The sequence below is a fragment of the Oncorhynchus nerka genome, linkage group LG27, assembly GCF_034236695.1.
Source record: "Oncorhynchus nerka isolate Pitt River linkage group LG27, Oner_Uvic_2.0, whole genome shotgun sequence".
NCBI lineage: Eukaryota > Metazoa > Chordata > Actinopteri > Salmoniformes > Salmonidae > Oncorhynchus > Oncorhynchus nerka.
This window is the reverse complement of record NC_088422.1, coordinates 78,417,325-78,439,556: the sequence shown is the minus strand read 5'-3', so window position 1 is coordinate 78,439,556 and position 22,232 is coordinate 78,417,325. Positions and strand designations below refer to the sequence as shown.

Here is a 22,232-nt window from a genome sequence, read left to right as displayed (position 1 = left end):
AAGGGAAAATTCCTCCGCGCAGCGCGCCATTGACTGTAAAGACCTTTCAACTTAACAAAAACTGAAGTTGACAAACGTATCCTGTTGAAACTTTGTTGTAAGGGTTTATATTTTCGAAGAAAAAGATCATGCACTGCTCCGAGATTTCCAAGCACACTGGCCGTTCAGCAAACAGGCGACGATGCCTGGATTGAGCCTGCGTTTTGTTATGATTTCCAAGTGAAATGCAATTACTGCTATCTCTCACTCGGTAGTCGGTTTGTGGACTAGTGCGCTTTTTCTCTGAACTTGTTCGTCGCCTCCGGAGCAAACCATGGATCACTATGAGGAAGATTTGGGACTCCGGGCGAGTAAATTAATGGAGGACCTTTCCTTATATGAAGCATACAAGGATGGAATGTACAGTTCAAGGAGAGACATGGTTATCAACCCCGATTTGGATTTTTCGTCTCCACCGATACCCGAGCAGAAAAGTAAGGCAACGAATGGCAGCTCTGCGCCTCACCAACAGATACACAGCGTTGAGAATTACATGTCTGGGAATAAAGTGTACACGGCGGCTCCCGTGCGCCCGGTGAATGGCAACAGAGCCGTTCCTGTGGATTATTGCACCCCTCAAAGAGACACAGTGTATCCTAATGAAGATAGCTATTGCACCAAATCCGAAATTGCTTTGCCGTGTTATAGCGGCGCGTCCGAGCGGCACAGGAGGTACTCATTGGAGGTGCAGGGGCATAGGTACAGCACTGGTAGCGCGTACGATGGAGTGGTTTTGAACAAGCCAGTACCCTCACCTGGCAACAGATGCAACAGTATTTGTATTACCACCAACCACGACGGCAGATACAATGCAACCAGCCCGCGGTCCAGTTTCGTATCCTCCCTCTCCTCCCAGGAGCAAAGCAAACATGCAAGCCCGAGGTCGAGCATCAGTAGCCCGCGCACGAGTCTGTTGGTACCCGGGCAAGACAAGTACACTAGTCCCAGGTCCAGTCTGGTACACTGTGAAGGGAGCAGTGCCCTCAGCCCCCGGTCTAGCTATGCAAGTACAGCCAGCGACACAAGTAAACATTCCAGCCCAAGGGCCAGTCTGAACAGCTATGACTGCTGCAGTAAGCCCAGCAGTAACCGCACCAGCGGCATCAGTATGGGCTACGACCAAAGGCACATCAGCCCCAGGTCCAGCACAGCGAGCCAGTATTCTTGTACCACTAGTCCACGCTCTAGCTATTCAGATTCGCGTTACATGCCTGTGGGGAACCATGATCTAGAGGGTGCAGTTTTGCATGGCATGCCGGTGGCCAGTCCCCGGTCAAGCATCTGCAGCCAGGACGGGTGCGCAAGACCCGGGACAATAGCTAACTGCGTCGTTAGTCCCCGGTCCAGTATCTCCAGTCACAGTTCCAGAAGTTCCCGGAGCTCCAGGGGATCTATGAGCACCTACCCAGATCTCCAACTGCCTTCACCCAGGTCCTCAATGCTGGGGACTGGTTTGCAGGAGGACATACTAACACAAGATTGTGGCGATACCAACGGTGTTCATAGTCGTATCCATCTCCAAGCGCTCTCTGGGATGCCAGAGGCCCTGCCACAGCATGCACCACAACAGTCAACCCAGGCAGGGATGAACACAGAGGTGACCGCTGGATCACCATCTTCTTCTTATGGGCTCCATACGAAAACTCCAGCCTCAGGGCAGAGGTTTAAACTACCTTACCAGGTGACCCCATGCCGGGAAAGTGGCCCAAGCCAAGCAGAAAGGAGTCTGGAAGCACTCACCTTGGAGCTGGAGAAGGAGTTAGAAATGCACATGAAAAAAGAATACTTTGGTAAGTGTAACTCCTCCTATGAACACTGTTGATTATAAGGAACAGTATGAGAGTGCAATGAAGTGAGAATAAAGCTTTAAAGTAGAAAAACAAAAAATGAAATGAAACAATATTTTGATTGATCTTGGCATATCTTTTTTTAGACTACTTGTAAACTTATGACAGCTCCCTAAACATGTCTCAATAAGAGGTCAGAATTAGGCTATTCTTACACAAAGTCAAATTAATTAGTCAGGTAAAAATGTAAAAGGGCCAGACTACATCCTCCACATTCCATGTGTTTGGTGGTCTGATAATAACCCTCATGGTTATGAACTTGAACTCTGGTGCCCTGTGGTCCATACATGTGTGAAAGATAAGTCAATTGATGGGCTTCACTGGGTTACTTCATCTTCAGCTGGGTCACTAACCTCATTATAGCTGAGCACATGTTCATTGGCACAACACAGGTCAGGCCATGGAGATTTGGAAACATTTTCAATCATAACACCTCTCATTTTATTGCTAGACAAAAACATCTCATCACCTGTTCTAGTTGATTTACCTAATAAATATGTTCCCTGTGATAATGTGTTTACACTGGGGATAATTTGAGTTTATTTGAAGCATGGGTTTTACTGAGAGTAGTGCAAAAACTAACATACATTTTTCAAGTTTAAGAATATTACCTTCACATTACATTTTGTGTTGTCATAATATTTTGTGTGTTTGGTATCGTCGGAGGCTGAGGCGGCGTAAGGCTAACTGGAGCATTAACTGAGTGATTAGGCCCATTTTGTCCATGGAGCCAGCTGACCACTGATTGGTCAAACAGTGTTGTGGCCTGGCCACAGCAGCCCTGCCACTGATCAGTCAGAACTGGCTGGTGACGCCTGAGGTAGCCCTTTGCCTCAAGTCCTTGGGTGTTTTGTGAGGTGAGGTGGGGGGTGGGGGGATGTTGTCCCGAGAGTTACTGGGGATCCTTTTCATTATAAAATCACAGTCTTGATCATCATCTCCATACCTTGCACAGCAAGTGTAATAACAATAGTGTAAGAACATAGTAATAACAGCCTAACTACATTACATATTGACATAACTGAGGGATTTTCGTATGTGTAACAAGTCAGGTGTTATTAATTGTTGTTACTCATGTTACTACAAAGCAGCTATTTTGTAGTGCTAAGTAAATCCATTGTTTACAATTCCAGTGTAGTTGTGGAGCTTGTACATTTTGTCTATTAATCGTTATGCTGTAGTTAAAAGGGGGCATTGAACACGACTTCAGCCTAGCTTCACTGAGCTTTGTTGTCATCTCATCTAGTGGCTGGTTGCAACCTTAACAACTAACATGTATTCTATAATGCCAACAACGACTCCCTCTGTGGCAGATAAGAGTGGCTTTTGCAGGAAAATACACATTTCTGTTTTGGCAGAGCTAACGTTTACACAGTGCTGAGTAGGACTGAATGGAACCTTCTGTTCTGTCCCAGGGAGCGGAGTAGATACCCTTCAGTGATTCAGTGGTCTTGCTGCTTGTTGAAAACGCCCAGCCATACGGCCAATGCAGCGGGCATTCTCTGAAAGACTTCTCTCTCTGCCATTTCTCTCTGTGTTTTCCTCAAGATGCATTTTTTTCTCCATGAGTGCTCTGAGCTGTAACTTTTTTGCAACATATTCCCTCCCTGAGACTTGAAATCATTGTTTTTGAAGGGGTAAACTCTCTCCTCCCACAGGAAAAGAAGGGAGAATCTATTCACCTATTGAATGTGCTGATGGACAAATGGCTGCGGGTCTGAGAACAGAACAGTGGTTTGATTTTGTTTTCCTCCAGTGCGCTAGCTGGCTCAGAGTGACGCTGAGACGGCTGTTCATTTTTCACAGAGGAGCAGGTGAGAGCTGTAGAATGTAGCAGACAGAAGCCCCTCACAGTACGCTGGGCAGAGAGAGAGAGAGAGAGACACACACACACACACACACGCACACACACACACAGCTCTGTTTCCGTGGCGACAGTGGAGAAATTGATCGCCCGGGCTTTGAGGTCTGTGCTGTCACACTGCGTTGCTCTGCTCTGTGCTCTGCCTCGCTGCAAGCCCCTGTGTGGCCTCTGTTTGTTGTGGTGGCGAAGGAGCTGTGAATCAACAGCTGGCCCGGGACAGACCAGCATTGAGGCTTCCAGAGCAGAGCGGCCCCGCCCCCAGCTCGCCCCCCGCCCAGACCCCCCCCCCCACCCGCGAAGCCCTTCATTAACCAGACAGTGGGGAGTCGGGCAGCACCAGACACTTGGCACACGATCTTGGCTCGCAGGCCAGACATGGCGGTCGGGGGTCAAGTCTGATCACCTGCTCAGAATAATAATGACGGTATAGTAATGCTACATGGTTGACTCAGAAAGGATTTGGTCAACTTTTACTGTGTTGGTGGTGGTGTCCGTCACCCCAACTCTCAACTCTCGCTGCAGCCGCTCTGGAGGGCAGTCTGAGCTACAATGTATGGCTTAGAGCTAAATGGAGCATATACAGTTGCTCTTTTGACAAATAAACTTATGAATACACAAAACACATAGGCAGCCAAATGTTTTAGGGTCATTGGTAACTCTTGTGTCAGTTGATACATGAACATAGCTCACATTAAGGATACATGTTCATGATGCATTAGCTTAATCACAAATTCACTCTCATTAGTGAAGTATGAGTATTTTAGCTCCCTAACATGAATATGGGAAGTGTTTAGAGTGCTGCCATTACCCTTCCAACAATAGACCATGAGTAGAGAGAACAAACACACTGCCCCTGGCCTGCCTGAACAACAACAGAACACAGCATAATCACTTAAATATTGGGAGAGATTTTCAGACAGCGTTTCTGCCTCATTTCCAGTTTTATGCCGTTTCTCAAAATCTAGGTTTTGGACAAACATTGCAGGCAGCTGTACATCAACATAATGATTTCAAGTACACAAACAAATTGAATGTTACTATTTCTTATTAGTTCCATTCTTGCTTATGTAGCCTAATAGTGTATTTCATATGTCCCCAACAGTGGTGTACTGCTATTCTTTTAGGTGAGGGAGCGCAAAAAAAACATGTAAATTACATTATTTACTCAATCAAAGTTTGTACCCACAGATGTAGCCAATTTAATGGCCTATCATTATAGAATATGCATAAAATGCATTCTCCAATTGCAACATCTGCCTTTGCCTAACCATATTGTGCAAAAGAAAATGTTCTATTTTTAATACCCTCAAACACAAAGTTAGGCATAGGCTACCTCATTTCAAATAGGCCATCATCTCTGTCCATCGTGAATTATTATTCTTCACATTTTACAGCTGAAACGTCCGAACTGCATCTCCATGCCAATCATTTGTTTGATCTCAATCAGTTTCATGGGAATATGGTATTAGAGCTTCTTGAATTAGCCTACTGTTTTATGAGCCAATTAGAGTAGATTGTGGTAACAAACTATTATCCTACTGTTTTATGAGCCAATTAGTGTGACAATACAGAGGCAGATGCAAGATGCAAGCAACGATGGTTTAATGAATACAGTTCACAGCAGCAACAGGACAGACAGACTGTACTCAGACGGAATCCGACCCAGGGACTAGGGCGCATCTTCCTATGATAGCGTGCTGAGAAATCCAGGGGAGTGTGTCCGGAAGGGTAGGAAGGAGCACAGCAGATAATCCACACAAGGGCGGCGAGAGATGAGCACGGACACACGACACAACCTCAGGGAAGAAACAACGATCTGACAACAAGAAACACTGTTAAGAAACATATAAAGGGAAGATAAGTGATTCCAGCTGGCGCAGACAATCAGGCCGAGATTGGGAACCACGCCCACACAAACACGGGAGAGAGGGAGAGAGAGAGAGAAAGAGAAAGAGAAAAGGAGGCAGTGGATTCATGAACCGTGACAATACCCCCCCCCCTAGGAACGCCTCTTGGCGTTCCCAGGCGAATTTACCTGTCGATTGAAATCATCGATAAGGGAGTGATCCAGAATGTCCCTAGCAGGTACCCAACTTCTCTCCTCCGGGCCGTAACCCTCCCAGTCCAACAGGTACTGGAATCCGCGTCCCCTCCTTCTAGAGTCCAAAATACGATTGACAGAAAAGGTGGGTTCCCCATCAACAAGTCGTGGCGGCGGGGGAACCGGGACCGGCGGGTTAATGCGTGCCTGAAACACAGGTTTTATTTTAGACACATGAAAGGTAGGATGAATTCTCCTATACGCCGGAGGAAGCTTGAGCCGGACCGCCACCGGACTAATGATCCTGGTGACTTTGAACGGGCCGATAAATTTGGGGGCAAGCTTGTTCGAAACGGATCGGAGTGGAATGTTCTTAGTAGAAAGCCACACTCTTTGGCCAACGACGTATACCGGAGGCTTCAACCGGTGGCGATCGGCCTTAGCCTTGGTGCGCGCCCCCACCCGGAGAAGAGTCTCACGGGCTCTGCTCCATGCGTGACGGCACCTCTGGAGGAAAGCGTGAGCGGAGGGAACAGTGACCTCGGACTCCGTACTGGGAAAGATAGGTGGCTGGTAACCTAAACTACACTCAAACGGAGAGAGACCCGTGGCTGCCACTGGCAACGAATTGTGAGCGTACTCAACCATAGAGTTGTTGACTCCAGGAAGAGGGATTCTTAGAAACCAAACATCGCAACACTCTCTCCAAATCTTGGTTGGCCCTCTCCGTTTGACCGTTGCTCTGGTGATGAAACCCTGAAGACAGGCTGACACTCGCTCCCAGTAACCTACAAAACTCTTGCCAAAACTTGGACACAAATTGGGGCCCCCTGTCAGAAACTACGTCCATCGGCAGGCCATGTAAGCGAAAGACGTGATCCACGACAGTTACCGCTGTCTCCTTGGCAGATGGTAATTTAGGCAAGGGAATAAAATGAGCCGCCTTCGAGAACCGGTCCACTACGGTCAAAACAACCGTCTTGCCCTGGGAGGCGGGAGGCGGTAACAAAATCTAGCGCGATGTGGGACCAGGGTCTCGAAGGGACCGACAGCGGTTGGAGTAACCCATCTGGGGGTCGATTAGAAGTCTTCCCAGTGGCACAAACCGAGCAAGCCAAGACAAAACTGTGAATGTCACGAGCCATCAGTGGCCACCAAAAGCGTTGATTAACCAAAAAGCTAGTGCGGCTGACTCCTGGATGACACGCTACGTAGGAGCAATGCCCCCACCGAATAACATCGGACCGACACCCCTCCGGCACAAACAACCGATTAGGCGGGCAAGCGGGCGGAGGCGTTACCCCTTCTAAGGCCGTTTTGACCCTCGATTCAACCTCCCATGTGAGTGTGGAGACCACTAGGGTCCCGGGTAGGATGCACTCGGGAGTGGATGGGCGTTCGGAATGGTCAAAAATGCGAGAAAGGGAATCGGGTTTGACATTCTTGGAACCCGGGCGATACGAGAGAGAGAAGTCAAAACGTCAGAAAAAGAGTGCCCACCGCGCCTGCCTGGAGTTGAGTCGCTTGGCGGTTCTGATATATTCCAAATTTTTGTGATCGGTCCAAACTATAAAAGGTACCCCCGAACCCTCTAACCAATGGCGCCACTCCTCCAGTGCTAACTTCACTGCCAACAACTCTCTGTTGCCAATGTCGTAGTTGCGTTCCGCAGGTGATAACCGATGGGAAAGGAACGCGCAAGGGTGCATCTTGTCGTCAGAAGAGGAACGTTGGGAAAGTACCGCACCTACCCCCACCTCTGAAGCGTCCACCTCCACCACGAACTGACGCGAGGGATCGGGAGCTATGAGGATGGGAGCCGAAACAAAGCGGCTCTTGAGTTTGGCGAATGCAGCCTCGGCTGTATCGGACCACCTGAACGTCACTCTGGGGGAGGTTAAGGCGGTAAGAGGAGCGACTATCTGGCTAAAGTTGCGAACGAAACGCCGGTAGAAATTGGCGAATCCCAGAAACCTCTGTAGGGCCTTACGGGAATCTGGGCTTGGCCAATCCACCACAGCCTTAACCTTGTCAGGATCCATGCGAATACCTTCAGTCGAGACGATGTAACCTAGGAATGGAACGGATTGTGCATGAAAAATGCATTTCTCCGCCTTGACAAAAGTCCATTCTCCAACAACCTCTGAAGCACTCGTCTGACGTGCTGAACGTGTTCCTGGAGAGAAGAAGAAAAAATCAGTATGTCATCCAGGTAAACATATATGAACTGATCAATCATATCTCTCAGCACGTCATTGACGAGTGCCTGGAAAACCGCTGGGTAGTTGGATAGCCCAAAAGGCATGACCAAATATTCGAAGTGCCCTCTGGGGGTGTTAAACGCGGTCTTCCATTCGTCCCCCCCCCCTTATGCGAACCAAATGATATGCATTACGTAAATCCAACTTAGTGAACACGGATGCTCCCTGTACCCTTTCAAAGGCTGAGGACATCAACGGTAAGGGATAGGTATTCTTCACTGTGATGTTATTCAACCCACGGTAATCAATGCAAGGACGCAGAGATCCGTCCTTCTTCCCCACAAAGAAGAACCCCGCCCCTGCTGGAGAAGAGGAAGGACGAATGAATCCAGATGCCAGAGAATCAGAGATGTATCTCTCCATAGCCTCCCTCTCAGGAACAGAGAGTGAATATAACTTGCCTTTAGGCGGAGACTCACCTGGCAATAATTCTATTGCACAGTCATAGGGACGATGCGGAGGAAGAGAAGCAGCACGGGACTTACTGAACACCTCCTTCAGGTCGAGGTATTCAACGGGCACGTTAGACAAATCCACTGCCTCCTCTAGAAACACAGAATCAGACACAGACGAACAAGCAGACACTAAACAGGACTCAAGACACTTGTTACTCCACATGGATATAGAGTTATGACCCCAGTCAACTCTGGGGTTGTGTTGGGTGAGCCAAGGGTGGCCGAGAACTAATGGTGCAAGGGGTGAGTCCATGAGTAGAAATGATAGTGTCTCAGTGTGATTGCCAGAAGTGATGAGTGTGATAGGTTCAGTGGTGTGAGAAATGTTGGGGAGTTCTTGACCATTGAGAGCGTTGACGGATATCTTGTGCGTGAGTGAGGTGATAGGAATCTGGAGTTTGTGAGCGAGCTTGAAGTCCATGAAATTACCCTCTGCTCCTGAGTCCAGTAAGGCTTGGGTGTCGTGCGTGTGGGTGGCCCATCTTAGTCTTACCGGGAGGAGAGTAGATGATGAGGTCTTCTCTGTGGTGACACCACCCGATAGTAGCCTCATGCTTACTACCGGGCCTAATCTTTTACCGGGCAGGAGTGGATAAAGTGGCCCGCTCTACCACAGTAGAGACAGAGTCCTTGGGATCTCCGCCTCTCCCTCTCTTCCCGGGAGAGACGAGCTCTCCCCAGCTGCATGGGTTCGTGAGCGGAGGCTGAACTGGCCGTGTTCCCGCCGCTGGCATGCCAGCCCTCCGTGTCGTTATACGGTCTGTTAGGGCATGCTCGGCGGCCAACACGACTCAGACGAGCGTCGACCCTCAAGGCTAGTTCCACTAGTCCATTTAAACTCCTCGGAAGGTCCAGAACATAAATCTCCTTCTGGATCCGGTCCTCCAGCCCAGGCAGGAACATGTCCCACTGCGCCTCCTCGTTCCACTGACACTCTGCGGCCAGAGTGCGGAATTGGATGGAGTATTCCGATACTGAACGGTCTCCTTGGCGAAGGTCAGCGAGTAGTCTGGCCGCCTCCCTACCCGCCACGGCCCGATCGAAGACCCTTCTCATCTCCTCGGAGTGTGTCTGGAAAGAGGTGCAGCATGGGTCCTGGTTCGCCCACACCGCCGTTCCCCAAAGAGCCGCTTTGCCTGATAGCAGTGTGAGTACGAATGCTACCTTAGACTGTTCACGGTTGAAGGTCCGTGGCTGCAACGAGAAATGCATGGAACATCTCGTAAGAAAAGCTCTGCAATAGTCAGGATCACCTGAATAACCCTCTGGTGTCGGTAGCCGTGGCTCTAGCTGGGAATCCGGCTCTGGCGGGGCGGGTTGAACTGCCGGTGTAGGTGGCGCAGCGAGACCCCTCAGATGTTGTAATTGTTGGGTCAGCTGGGATACCTGCGTCGCAAGGGCTTGTACTGCCCGACCTGTGCTGGAGATGTTCTCCTCTTGTTGATCCATTCTCGTGATACTGTGGGAAATGAATTCGGTCAGACTCGTTGAACTCGCTGCATCCATGGTCTGGTCAGATCGTTCTGTGACAATACAGAGGCGGATGCAAGATGCAAGCAACGATGGTTTAATGAATACAGTTCACAGCAGCAACAGGACAGACAGACTGTACTCAGACGGAATCCGACCCAGGGACTAGGGCGCATCTTCCTATGATAGCGTGCTGAGAAATCCAGGGGAGTGTGTCCGGAAGGGTAGGAAGGAGCACAGCAGATAATCCACACAAGGGCGGCGAGAGATGAGCACGGACACACGACACAACCTCAGGGAAGAAACAACGATCTGACAACAAGAAACACTGGTTACAGAACATATAAAGGGAAGATAAGTGATTCCAGCTGGCGCAGACAATCAGGCCGAGATTGGGAACCACGCCCACACAAACACGGGAGAGAGAGAGAGAGAGAAAGAGAAAAGGAGGCAGTGGATTCATGAACCGTGACAATTAGAGTAGATTGTGGTAACAAACTATTAGCCTACTGTTTTATGAGCCAATTAGAGTAGATTGTGTTAACAAACTATTAGCCTACTGTTTTATGAGCGAATTAGAGTAGATTGTGGTAACAAACTATTAGCCTTGTATTTTGTTTCAATCAAAGGGTACATCCTGCCTAGCGGCGCGCACTGTTGAGTTGGCGCATGTGGATTGTTTTTTACTTGTGTGAAGTGATAGTGTTCTATTTGTAACAATAGTAATAAGTGATGACTATTCGGTGTAGGCTACAGATCTCGATGAGATTTCATTTTAAGCAATTGGAGTGCTCTTCGTAGTGTTGAAAGGAAAACGCCAGGAGCACACAATGATCTTAAAGTAGTTAAACCAACTTGTGGTGCTGAAGGATAGCTCCTCCGTTTGGCCAGTTCAGGAACAATACTACGTGGTGTAGCTATTTGGTTATTGCCTAATGTAAAAACAAATACTTAGCTTAATATCATTGCACTGCTTGCGAGGAGAGCTTTATTGCGAGTAGGCATTTCATTGTATTGTGTAGCTTACATGCTCTATTATAAATGAACGTTGATTTGATTTGCTTGAACACAATACAATATACCCTATTACAGAATAAAAGAAAACAGAGAGGTGAACTATCAATTCATGTAATTTATTTGCATAGATTGAACATATTCATATCAATTGACCAAGTAGTGAACATAAATCATTACTATGTAGAATTTTTAAAACCACCATAAAATCAAGCTTTTAGTGTGATGTATTCATGCACCACAATAAACTATAACCTAAATGCATTATTACCTCAAACTTGGCCCAATTCACAGTTCCAATTGCCCATCCTAACATACCAAGCTAGAACGAGCCCTGCGTCTCAACTAATAGCCAATGTAGGCTAAGTATCCCAAGCAGGGCTACCACAACTTCCAGAGAAGGTCAGGCTCTCAGGCTTTGCGGTGGCCACTCTGGTTTGGGTGTCCTTGGCAGAACGATGTTGCTCTAACCAAGTGGTCACATTTCGTTCTGGGTTCCACTGCGCAGAGGGGGTCCGTGGACTTTTATGAACATCAAGGCAGACACACACAGGGAAATGTTGTTTTTCAACGTTTTCATTGGCCATTGTGGTCCATCTTCCGACGGGCTTCCACAGTGCACACACACAGCTTATAGTTCTTCATCATTCTCACCACCAGAGAGAAGAAAGGGAACAAACCACCACTTACCTACCTCTAGGCTGCTATACATATTTATTTGGTTTGTCATTCTATCGTTTTTCATAGAATTTTAGTGGTAATTAAATATAATTTATTTCAAATTTATCAGAATTAATTTTCCAGAAATAGTTACACCAGCTGCGTGTATTTTCAAATTGAAAAAAGTGAGGGAGCGCCACTCCTTCATGCTCCGGCAGCACTACACCCCTGGTCCCCAAAGGTGTGGAACTCTCTGAGTTATGGGCAGCATCACTGAGTGTGCTACTGACGATGAAGGGCAATGTTCTTTCTTCTCCAGATGTGTCCAGTGGTGTTGTCCTGTCCTGATCACACTGGACATAATGATTTCAATTAAGAACAAATTATACTTTTCGTGCTTAGTCCCTTTCCCTCTCTAACCCTCTCCCTCCCTAGTGCTTAGTTGTAGCATGTTCCCTATTCTGTTCAGTTTTTCCTGTCAAGCTTTCCTTCCTCACGGCAAGGCTTCCACCTTAGGAGATTAAATGGACATGTACTTGGCGGTCTGCACATGGACATGTACCTGGAGGTGTGCACATGGACATGTACCTGGAGGTGTGCACATGGACATGTACCTGGAGGTGTGCACATGGACATGTACCTGGAGGTGTGCACATGGACATGTACCTGGAGGTCTGCACATGGACATGTACCTGGAGGTCTGCACATGGACATGTACCTGGCGGTGTGCACATGGACATGTACCTGGAGGTCTGCACATGGACATGTACCTGGCGGTGTGCACATGGACATGTACCTGGAGGTGTGCACATGGACATGTACCTGGAGGTCTGCACATGGACATGTACCTGGCGGTGTGCACATGGACATGTACCTGGAGGTGTGCACATGGACATGTACCTGGAGGTGTGCACATGGACATGTACCTGGAGGTCTGCACATGGACATGTACCTGGAGGTGTGCACATGGACATGTAACTGGAGGTGTGCACATGGACATATACCTGGAGGTGTGCACATGGACATGTACCTGGAGGTGTGCACATGGACATGTACCTGGAGGTGTGCACATGGACATATACCTGGAGGTGTGCACATGGACATATACCTGGAGGTCTGCACATGGACATGTACCTGGCGGTGTGCACATGGACATGTACCTGGAGGTCTGCACATGGACATGTACCTGGCGGTGTGCACATGGACATGTACCTGGAGGTGTGCACATGGACATGTACCTGGAGGTCTGCACATGGACATGTACCTGGCGGTGTGCACATGGACATGTACCTGGCGGTGTGCACATGGACATGTACCTGGAGGTGTGCACATGGACATGTACCTGGAGGTGTGCACATGGACATGTACCTGGAGGTGTGCACATGGACATGTACCTGGAGGTGTGCACATGGACATGTACCTGGAGGTGTGCACATGGACATATACCTGGAGGTGTGCACATGGACATATACCTGGAGGTGTGCACATGGACATGTACCTGGAGGTGTGCACATGGACATGTACCTGGAGGTGTGCACATGGACATGTACCTGGAGGTGTGCACATGGACATATACCTGGAGGTGTGCACATGGACATATACCTGGAGGTGTGCACATGGACATATACCTGGAGGTGTGCACATGGATATATACCTGGAGGTGTGCACATGGACATATACCTGGAGGTGTGCACATGGACATGTACTTGGCGGTCTGCACATGGACATATACCTGGAGGTGTGGACATGTACCTGGCGGTGTGCACATGGACATATACCTGGAGGTGTGCACATGGACATGTACCTGGCTGTGTGCACATTGACATGTACCTGGAGGTGTGCACATGGACATATACCTGGAGGTGTGCACATGGACATATACCTGGAGGTGTGCACATGGACATATAGCTGGAGGTGTGCACATGGACATGTACTTGGCGGTGTGCACATGGACATGTACCTGGAGGTGTGCACATGGACATATACCTGGAGGTGTGCACATGGACATGTACTTGGCGGTCTGCACATGGACATATACCTGGAGGTGTGGACATGTACCTGGCAGTGTGCACATGGACATATACCTGGAGGTGTGCACATGGACATGTACCTGGCTGTGTGCACATTGACATGTATCTGGCGGTGTGCACATGGACATGTACCTGGCGGTGTGCTCATGGACATGTACCTGGAGGTCTGCACATGGACATGTACCTGGCGGTGTGCACATGGACATGTACCTGGAGGTGTGCACATGGACATATACCTGGAGGTGTGCACATGGACATGTACCTGGCTGTGTGCACATGGACATGTATCTGGCGGTGTGTACATGGACATGTACCTGGTGGTGTGCACATGGACATGTACCTGGAGGTGTGCACATGGACATGTACCTGGCTGTGTGCACATTGACATGTATCTGGCGGTGTGCACATGGACATGTACCTGGCGGTGTGCACATGGACATGTACCTGGCGGTGTGCACATGGACATGTACCTGGCGGTCTGCACATGGACATGTACTTGGCGGTGTGAACATGGACATGTACCTGGAGGTGTGCACATGGACATATACCTGGAGGTGTGCACATGGACATGTACCTGGAGGTGTGCACATGGACATATACCTGGAGGTGTGCACATGGACATGTACTTGGCGGTGTGCACATGGACATGTACCTGGAGGTGTGCACATGGACATATACCTGGAGGTGTGCACATGGACATGTACTTGGCGGTCTGCACATGGACATATACCTGGAGGTGTGGACATGTACCTGGCGGTGTGCACATGGACATATACCTGGAGGTGTGCACATGGACATGTACCTGGCGGTTTGCACATGGACATGTACCTGGAGGTCTGCACATGGACATGTACCTGGCGGTGTGCACATGGACATGTACCTGGAGGTCTGCACATGGACATGTACCTGGCGGTCTGCACATGGACATGTACCTGGCTGTGTGCACATGGACATATACCTGGCTGTGTGCACATTGACATGTATCTGGCGGTGTGCACATGGACATGTACCTGGCGGTGTGCACATGGACATGTACCTGGAGGTGTGCACATGGACATGTACCTGGATGTGTGCATATGGACATGTACCTGGCTGTGTGCACATTGACATGTATCTGGCGGTGTGCACATGGACATGTACCTGGCGGTGTGCACATGGACATGTACCTGGAGGTCTGCACATGGACATGTACCTGGAGGTCTGCACATGGACATGTACCTGGCGGTGTGCACATGGATATGTATCTGGCGGTCTGCACATGGACATGTACCTGGAGGTGTGCACATGGACATGTACCTGGAGGTCTGCACATGGACATGTACCTGGAGGTCTGCACATGAACATGTACCTGGCGGTCTGCACATGGACATGTACCTGGAGGTCTGCACATGGACATGTACCTGGCGGTCTGCACATGGACATGTACCTGGAGGTCTGCACATGGACATGTACCTGGAGGTCTGCACATGGACATGTACCTGGAGGTCTGCACATGGACATGTACCTGGCGGTGTGCACATGGACATGTACCTGGAGGTCTGCACATGGACATGTACCTGGAGGTCTGCACATGGACATGTACCTGGAGGTCTGCACATGGACATGTACCTGGAGGTCTGCACATGGACATGTACCTGGCGGTGTGCACATGGACATGTACCTGGCGGTCTGCACATGGACATGTACCTGGAGGTCTGCACATGGACATGTACCTGGAGGTCTGCACATGGACATGTACCTGGAGGTCTGCACATGGACATGTACCTGGAGGTCTGCACATGGACATGTACCTGGTGATGTGCACATGGACATGTACCTGGCGGTGTGCACATGGACATGTACCTGGAGGTCTGCACATGGACCTGTACCTGGAGGTCTGCACATGGACATGTACCTGGAGGTCTGCACATGGACCTGTACCTGGAGGTCTGCACATGGACATGTACCTGGAGGTCTGCACATGGACATGTACCTGGAGGTCTGCACATGGACATGTACCTGGAGGTCTGCACATGGACATGTACCTGGAGGTCTGCACATGGACATGTACCTGGAGGTCTGCACATGGACATGTACCTGGCGGTGTGCACATGGATATGTATCTGGAGGTCTGCACATGGACATGTACCTGGAGGTCTGCACATGGACATGTACCTGGCGGTGTGCACATGGATATGTATCTGGAGGTCTGCACATGGACATGTACCTGGAGGTCTGCACATGGACATGTACCTGGAGGTCTGCACATGGACATGTACCTGGAGGTCTGCACATGGACATGTACCTGGAGGTCTGCACATGGACCTGTACCTGGAGGTCTGCACATGGACATGTACCTGGAGGTCTGCACATGGACATGTACCTGGAGGTCTGCACATGGACATGTACCTGGCGATGTGCACATGGACATGTACCTGGCGGTGTGCACATGGACATGTACCTGGAGGTCTGCACATGGACCTGTACCTGGAGGTCTGCACATGGACATGTACCTGGAGGTCTGCACATGGACCTGTACCTGGAGGTCTGCACATGGACATGTACCTGGAGGTCTGCACATGGACATGTACCTGGAGGTCTGCACATGGACCTGTACCTGGAGGTCTGCACATGGACATGTACCTGGAGGTCTGCACATGGACATGTACCTGGAGGTGTGCACATGGACATGTACCTGGAGGTGTGCACATGGACATGTACCTGGAGGTCTGCACATGGACATGTACCTGGCGGTGTGCACATGGACATGTACCTGGCGGTGTGCACATATCAGCTCAACAAAGCCTATAAGAATGTTGCTCTATCCTACCTCATTGTCAGCATATTTCCCTGCAAACATCTCAGCACCGCTATCTGTCTCGTAGTCAGATACCGTAGTAGACAGAGGAGGCTTCAGGCAAGTGCATGAGTCTGGAATGCAGCAGAATGTGACTGAGATAGCTGGAGGAGACCTTGGTCTGGAGAATGCACAATAAACTGTGTGTGGGGGTGTTGTGATAATGACCTGCTTAGCAGAGATATCGTCAAGTGGTGGGAGTCCACATTCCCTCCAAAAATCAACCACCCTGGAGTGCAGACTCCCCCCTACCTTCCCCACCTCACTATAACACATTTCAGCTCTACTCCCTGGGAGCACTTGGGCCTTGCACTCAAAGTTCAGACACTCCAAGATCAGAGACCACAGATAGCCTTTGCCTTGTAAACCTTGTGAAGACTTGTCACTGCTAGCTTCACATTTCTCCAGCCTGTATCTCCTAGGAACAGCCATCTTTTCAAAGCGGAGCAGAAGAGGTGCAAGTGTGGTACAGATGGTATAATAGAGGTGCCATTACATTTTCAGGACCTGCCATTATCAGTGCAGATTCATGTGTTTAAATTGTATGGCAGCCAACAGTTTGTCCACACTGTTCATGGAATTGTTCGATGCCAATGCCCCAATTATGGAAAAAAACAAAAACATGTTCAGAAATATTCCTGGAAGTTCTGGAACAGTTGGGGAGTATTTAACGACCATTAGCAGTGAGATTGGCAGACCAGGAACATTAGCAGACCAGACCAGACTAGAGTAGTATGCTGGGCTTGGAGTTTGGAGGTAGTACAGATCGACCAGCAGCCTTGGCGTAATCAAGAGAGTCTAACTGCTGTCAGCTGAAGCAAGGCAGATTATAATCAATTACCAAATTTACACATAAATAGGCTATATATGTTTTATTGTCACATACACATAGTAGTACGGTTAAGATCCTTGCTGAAGGCTACTGGCCCAATGCTCTAACCGCTAGGCTACCTGCAGCCCTACATGCACACCAATATCCCTGTTTTTGAGATTACGCATATAAACATCATATCAGTTTACAATAACCCAAATAAGCTCCTATCCTGGTTTTAAGAAACCCAGATAAGATGCCTGGGATATGCTGATCTTAGACGGGATACTGTGGCATGTTTACATCTTATCCCATTTACTGTTGTTAAACGGTCTGCGCAGACTCAGTTTCACATAGTATCAACTTTGAAGTTCAGATGGGAAAAGTAATAGTTGGAATAGTAACTGAAGTCTGGACTCTGACTGTAGGCCTCACATGTAGGCTATTATAACATTAACTCATGCATAATTCATTGTTTCTTGCAGTAAAATGATAGACCAAATGTTTATTTTTGTCTTGGGAATAGGAGTGGAGAAATATGATTTCTTTCATCTTGAGAAAATGCGAATCCGCGCTTTGGGACCTGTTTGCAGCCTAAACGTGCATTTGTTTTCTGCGACATACAAAGCTGACAGTATTTCACTTTCAGTCATAAAATATGCTTCCAAGGCAAACTGAATTACTGACAGAAACATGTCCTTAAAAAACCTCTTTGGGCTAGGAGTCCCGCTAGCATCCCGAAACCGGAGGGCACGCAATTCAAATAAATAATTATTAAAATGATGGATATTAAACATTTATGTACATACAAGTGTCTTATATCGGTTGAAAGATTAAGTTCTTGTTAATCTAACTGCACTGTCCGATTTACAGTAGGCTTTACATCGAAAGCATGCCATGCGATTGTTTGAGGACGGCGCCCCACATCAAAATATTTTATTTTCTTGCCAATGGCTATTCTAGATATTTATTTTGGCCTAGCTGTTGTGATTAAGATGATTCATAGTTTGGCTCTTTAACCTTATCAGAGAGAATAGCCATAATTTTTCTTCTTATCTTTTCTGAGTGCAGGAACAGTGTCATGGGTTTAATTTGGAATAGGAAATACCAATATTTGACTTTGGTCCAGCTGGGTGACTCTTGTTGACAGGAAACATGTGGGCCTAACCTTTGGATAGCCTTAGGGTATCATAGTCCTTCATTTAAAAAAAAAACGTCGTACAGAGTGCGAATTACAGAGGATGAATGAGACATGAGCTCCTCTAAAGGCAACAGAAGTTCACCTTTGGGAGGGTCATTAAATATTTATAATTTGACGAGATGCGCGCCAACGGCAAGACGCATGAATCTCACAGGAGAAAGCATCCAAGCGAGCAAAACAGCACCTGTCATACTCTTTTTGGCCAGACAGCATCAGATACATATGATACACATACTGAGACAGAGGGCCGCAGTTTCGATCACTCGGATGCTTTCTCCGGTGAGATAGATTCAACTACTTGCGAATTGAACAATTATGAAACCTTATCGAAGCATTATTTCATATGCTTTTTTTATTGTTCACATTTTTGGGGAAGTATGGCTTCCATTGGCATCCATGAATACACACACACCACTGTAGTAGGCCTAATGACAATCGCTGAATGTCATTATGGTGTTTTTAACAGATGTCTCTTCCAGAGGTCGACCGATTAATCGGAATGGCTGATTAATTAGGGCCGATTTCGAGTTTTCACAACAATCGGAAATCTGTATTTTTGGGCGCCGATTTCCGATTAATTTTTCATTTAAAAAAAAATATATATATATATTTTTAATGCCTTTTATTTAACTAGGCAAGTCAGTTAAGAACACATTCTTATTTTCAATGACTGCCTAGGAACTGTGGGTTAACTGCCTTGTTCAGGGGCAGAACGACAGATTTTCACCTTGTCAGCTCAGGGGTTCCAATCTTGCAACCGCACAGTTAACTTGTCCAACGCTCTAACCATTGCACTCCTCGAGTAGCCTGCCTGTTACGCGAATGTAGTAGAAACCAAGGTAAATTGCTAGCTAGTATTAAACTTATCTTGTAAAACACAATCAATCATAATCACTAGTTATAACTACTGATCCAGTTTAGCAGGCAATATTAACCAGGTGAAATTGTCATTTCTCGTTTTGTTTTCGAAATTATAGTTTCCGGATTCGATCATATTAATGACCAAAGGCTCGTATTTCTGTGTGTTATTATGTTATAATTAAGTCTGATTTGATAGAGCAGTCTGACTGAGCAGCAGCAGGCCCGTAATCATTCATTCAAACAGCACTTTCGTGTGTTTTGCCAGCAGCTCTTCGCAAGCACAGCGCTGTTTATGACTTCAAGCCTATCAGCCTAATGGCTGGTGTAACCAATGTGAAATGGCTAGCTAGTTAGCTGGGTGTGCGCTAATACTGTTTCAAACGTCACTCACTTTTAGATTTGGAGTAGTTATTCCCCTTGTGCTGCAAGGGCCGCGGCTTTTGTGGAGCGATGGGTAACGATGCTTTGAGTGTGGCTGTTGTCTATGTGTTCCTGGTTCAAGCCCAGTTAGGGGCAAGGAGGGGGACGGAAGCTATACTGTTACACTGGCAATTCTATAGTGCCTATAAGATCATCCAATAAAAGGTTTATGAAATACAAATGGTATGGAGAGAAATAGTCCTATAAATACTATATTAACTACAACCTAAAACCTCTTACCTTGGAATATTGATGTCTCATGTTAAAATGAACCACCAACTTTCATATGTTCTCATGTTCTGAGCAAGGAACTTAAACGTTAGCTTTCTTACAAAGCACATATTGCACTTTTACTTCTCCAACACTTTGTTTTTGCATTATTTAAACCAAATTGAACACGTTTCATTATTTATTTAAGGCTAAATTGATTTTATTGATGTTTTATATTAAGTTAAAATAAGTGTTAATTCAGTATTGTTGTAATTGTCATTATTAGAAATTTAAAAAATAAAACATCGGCCGATTAATCTGTATCGGCTTTTTTGGCCCTCCAATAATTGGTACCGGTGTTGAAAAATCATAATCGGTCGACCTCTAGTCTCTTCCCTTTCATGAAATGACACGTGCACAGTGCACTGTTTGGATGCTGGAATTATTTTAGAGTGGACGAACGTACACAGCCACAGTTAGTCTACTTTTTGAAGTGATTTGTTTGAGAATCAGATTTAAACATCATTACTGGGTGTGTTCATGCCCCATTAAAATGTAATGCATTTTTGTCTTCACTATTAGGCCCATTAAAAAAAATTGCATGCACGAGGCTCCCACGAATGTCACGGTACAATTCGCACTCTGATGTCATAGATGTAAAAAGCAGGGATGGGGTCAATTTGGAATTTGGAGAATTTAATTCAATTCAAACAATGAATTTGAATTGAATTTGAATTGGCCACACCCCACAGGAAGCAGATTTTGAATAGAATTTGAATTGAAGGAAGTAGAAGTGAATTCAAAGCCATTCATAGCAATTCAACAGAGAAGTGAAACATGAAAGTCTCATTTAATTGGGGTGTGGCTAATTAAAAAAAAAGCAATTCGCAACTCAATACAGAATTGACCCCAACACAGGTAGCCCTTTAGACTCGTACCCGTATACGGGTTGAAAATGGCAGACTTGGACACTGATAAACACCTAAATTGGAACGCAGTGGCTGTACTGTACTTGACGTCAGAGCTCAGGGTCTCTTCCATTAGGCTCTGTATGGGTTTTGACTGACAACCATTTTGAACTTGAGCACCTCGCGTGACAAGAAGTTGCCTCGATCCCTCCCACTAATTGGGCAACTTTTACAAATGTATTGATGTCTAATACCCTGACTACACAGTTCGCGTCGCGTGCGCAAGCATTGCAAAATAAATGTAGGAATATATGTTATTCAATTATTTCACCCACACTGCTCGTGTGTGCCAATGAGCGTCTGCGTTGCCAAGAGCTAAAATAGAAGTCATTCCTATTTCTGACGCAGATCGCACTGCAAGTCCTGCCTCTCCCATCTCCTCATTGGTTTATAGAAGCAGGTACCCACATGCCATCTCCTCATTGGTTATACCTACTTGGGTGATTGAAAGACTAACTGTTTTGCCAGTTGTCGTGGTATTACTATGAAAGTGTAGATGCCAATCACCATATAAGTTCAAAGATGAAAAAGCCTGGGAGGAGAGATGACTAGAAACGATTTGGTTGACCGTTTTATGTGTGGATTAATTGTCGGAGTAGAGGAACTTGTGCATTTCAGGTAAAATAACAACTCAATGTTTATATCCCAGGACAAAATAGCTAGCAACAGCAAGCTAGCTAAATAGGACAAATTAGCTAGAAAGTGCAAGCTAACTAGCTAAATTGCCATACATGTTTAATGCTTTTTGGCCTGTCCACAAATTAATCTAATTGGTTCAGAGTTTATTTAGATATTTTAATCTACGTGTCGTGATCGCGTTTGGTGTAGGGGGACAAAATAAATGTATGCACGATGGCGCATGCGCGCAGCCGGTTTGGGTTCCGTGTAAGTGAGGGAAATGCTGTATATTACGAGAAACCTATTTCTTTTGGAAAATGAAATGTTGAGGATTATAATAAATTCCGCTTTGATGTCATACAAGCAAGCCAAGCAAATGTGAGTCCAAATGTGCACTTCACATTTACATATAATAAAACTCAGGGGTGCAACTTTGGTTTTAGAAGTGGGGTAGACATCCCTTAAAAAATATACCAGTCAAAAGTTTTGACACACCACATTTACATTTACATTTAAGTCATTTAGCAGACGCTCTTATCCAGAGCGACTTACAAATTGGTGCATTCACCTTATGACATCCAGTGGAACAGTAGTGCATCTAAATCTTTTAAGGGGGGTGAGAGGGA

At 47.0% G+C, this 22,232-nt stretch overlaps 1 protein-coding gene across 1 annotated transcript in view; it reads left to right on the top strand.

Annotated features, from left to right (window-relative positions):
- Positions 1–57: 57 nt before the first annotated feature.
- LOC115112566 (Wilms tumor protein 1-interacting protein homolog) overlaps positions 58–22,232 on the top strand; it is a 41,956-nt gene continuing 19,781 nt past the window's right edge. Inside the window, exon 1 of the mRNA XM_065012032.1 lies at positions 58–1,829. Within this exon, the coding sequence (XP_064868104.1) occupies positions 314–1,829 (1,516 nt within the window). The 5' untranslated portion in view covers positions 58–313. The remainder of the gene's footprint in view (positions 1,830–22,232) is intronic.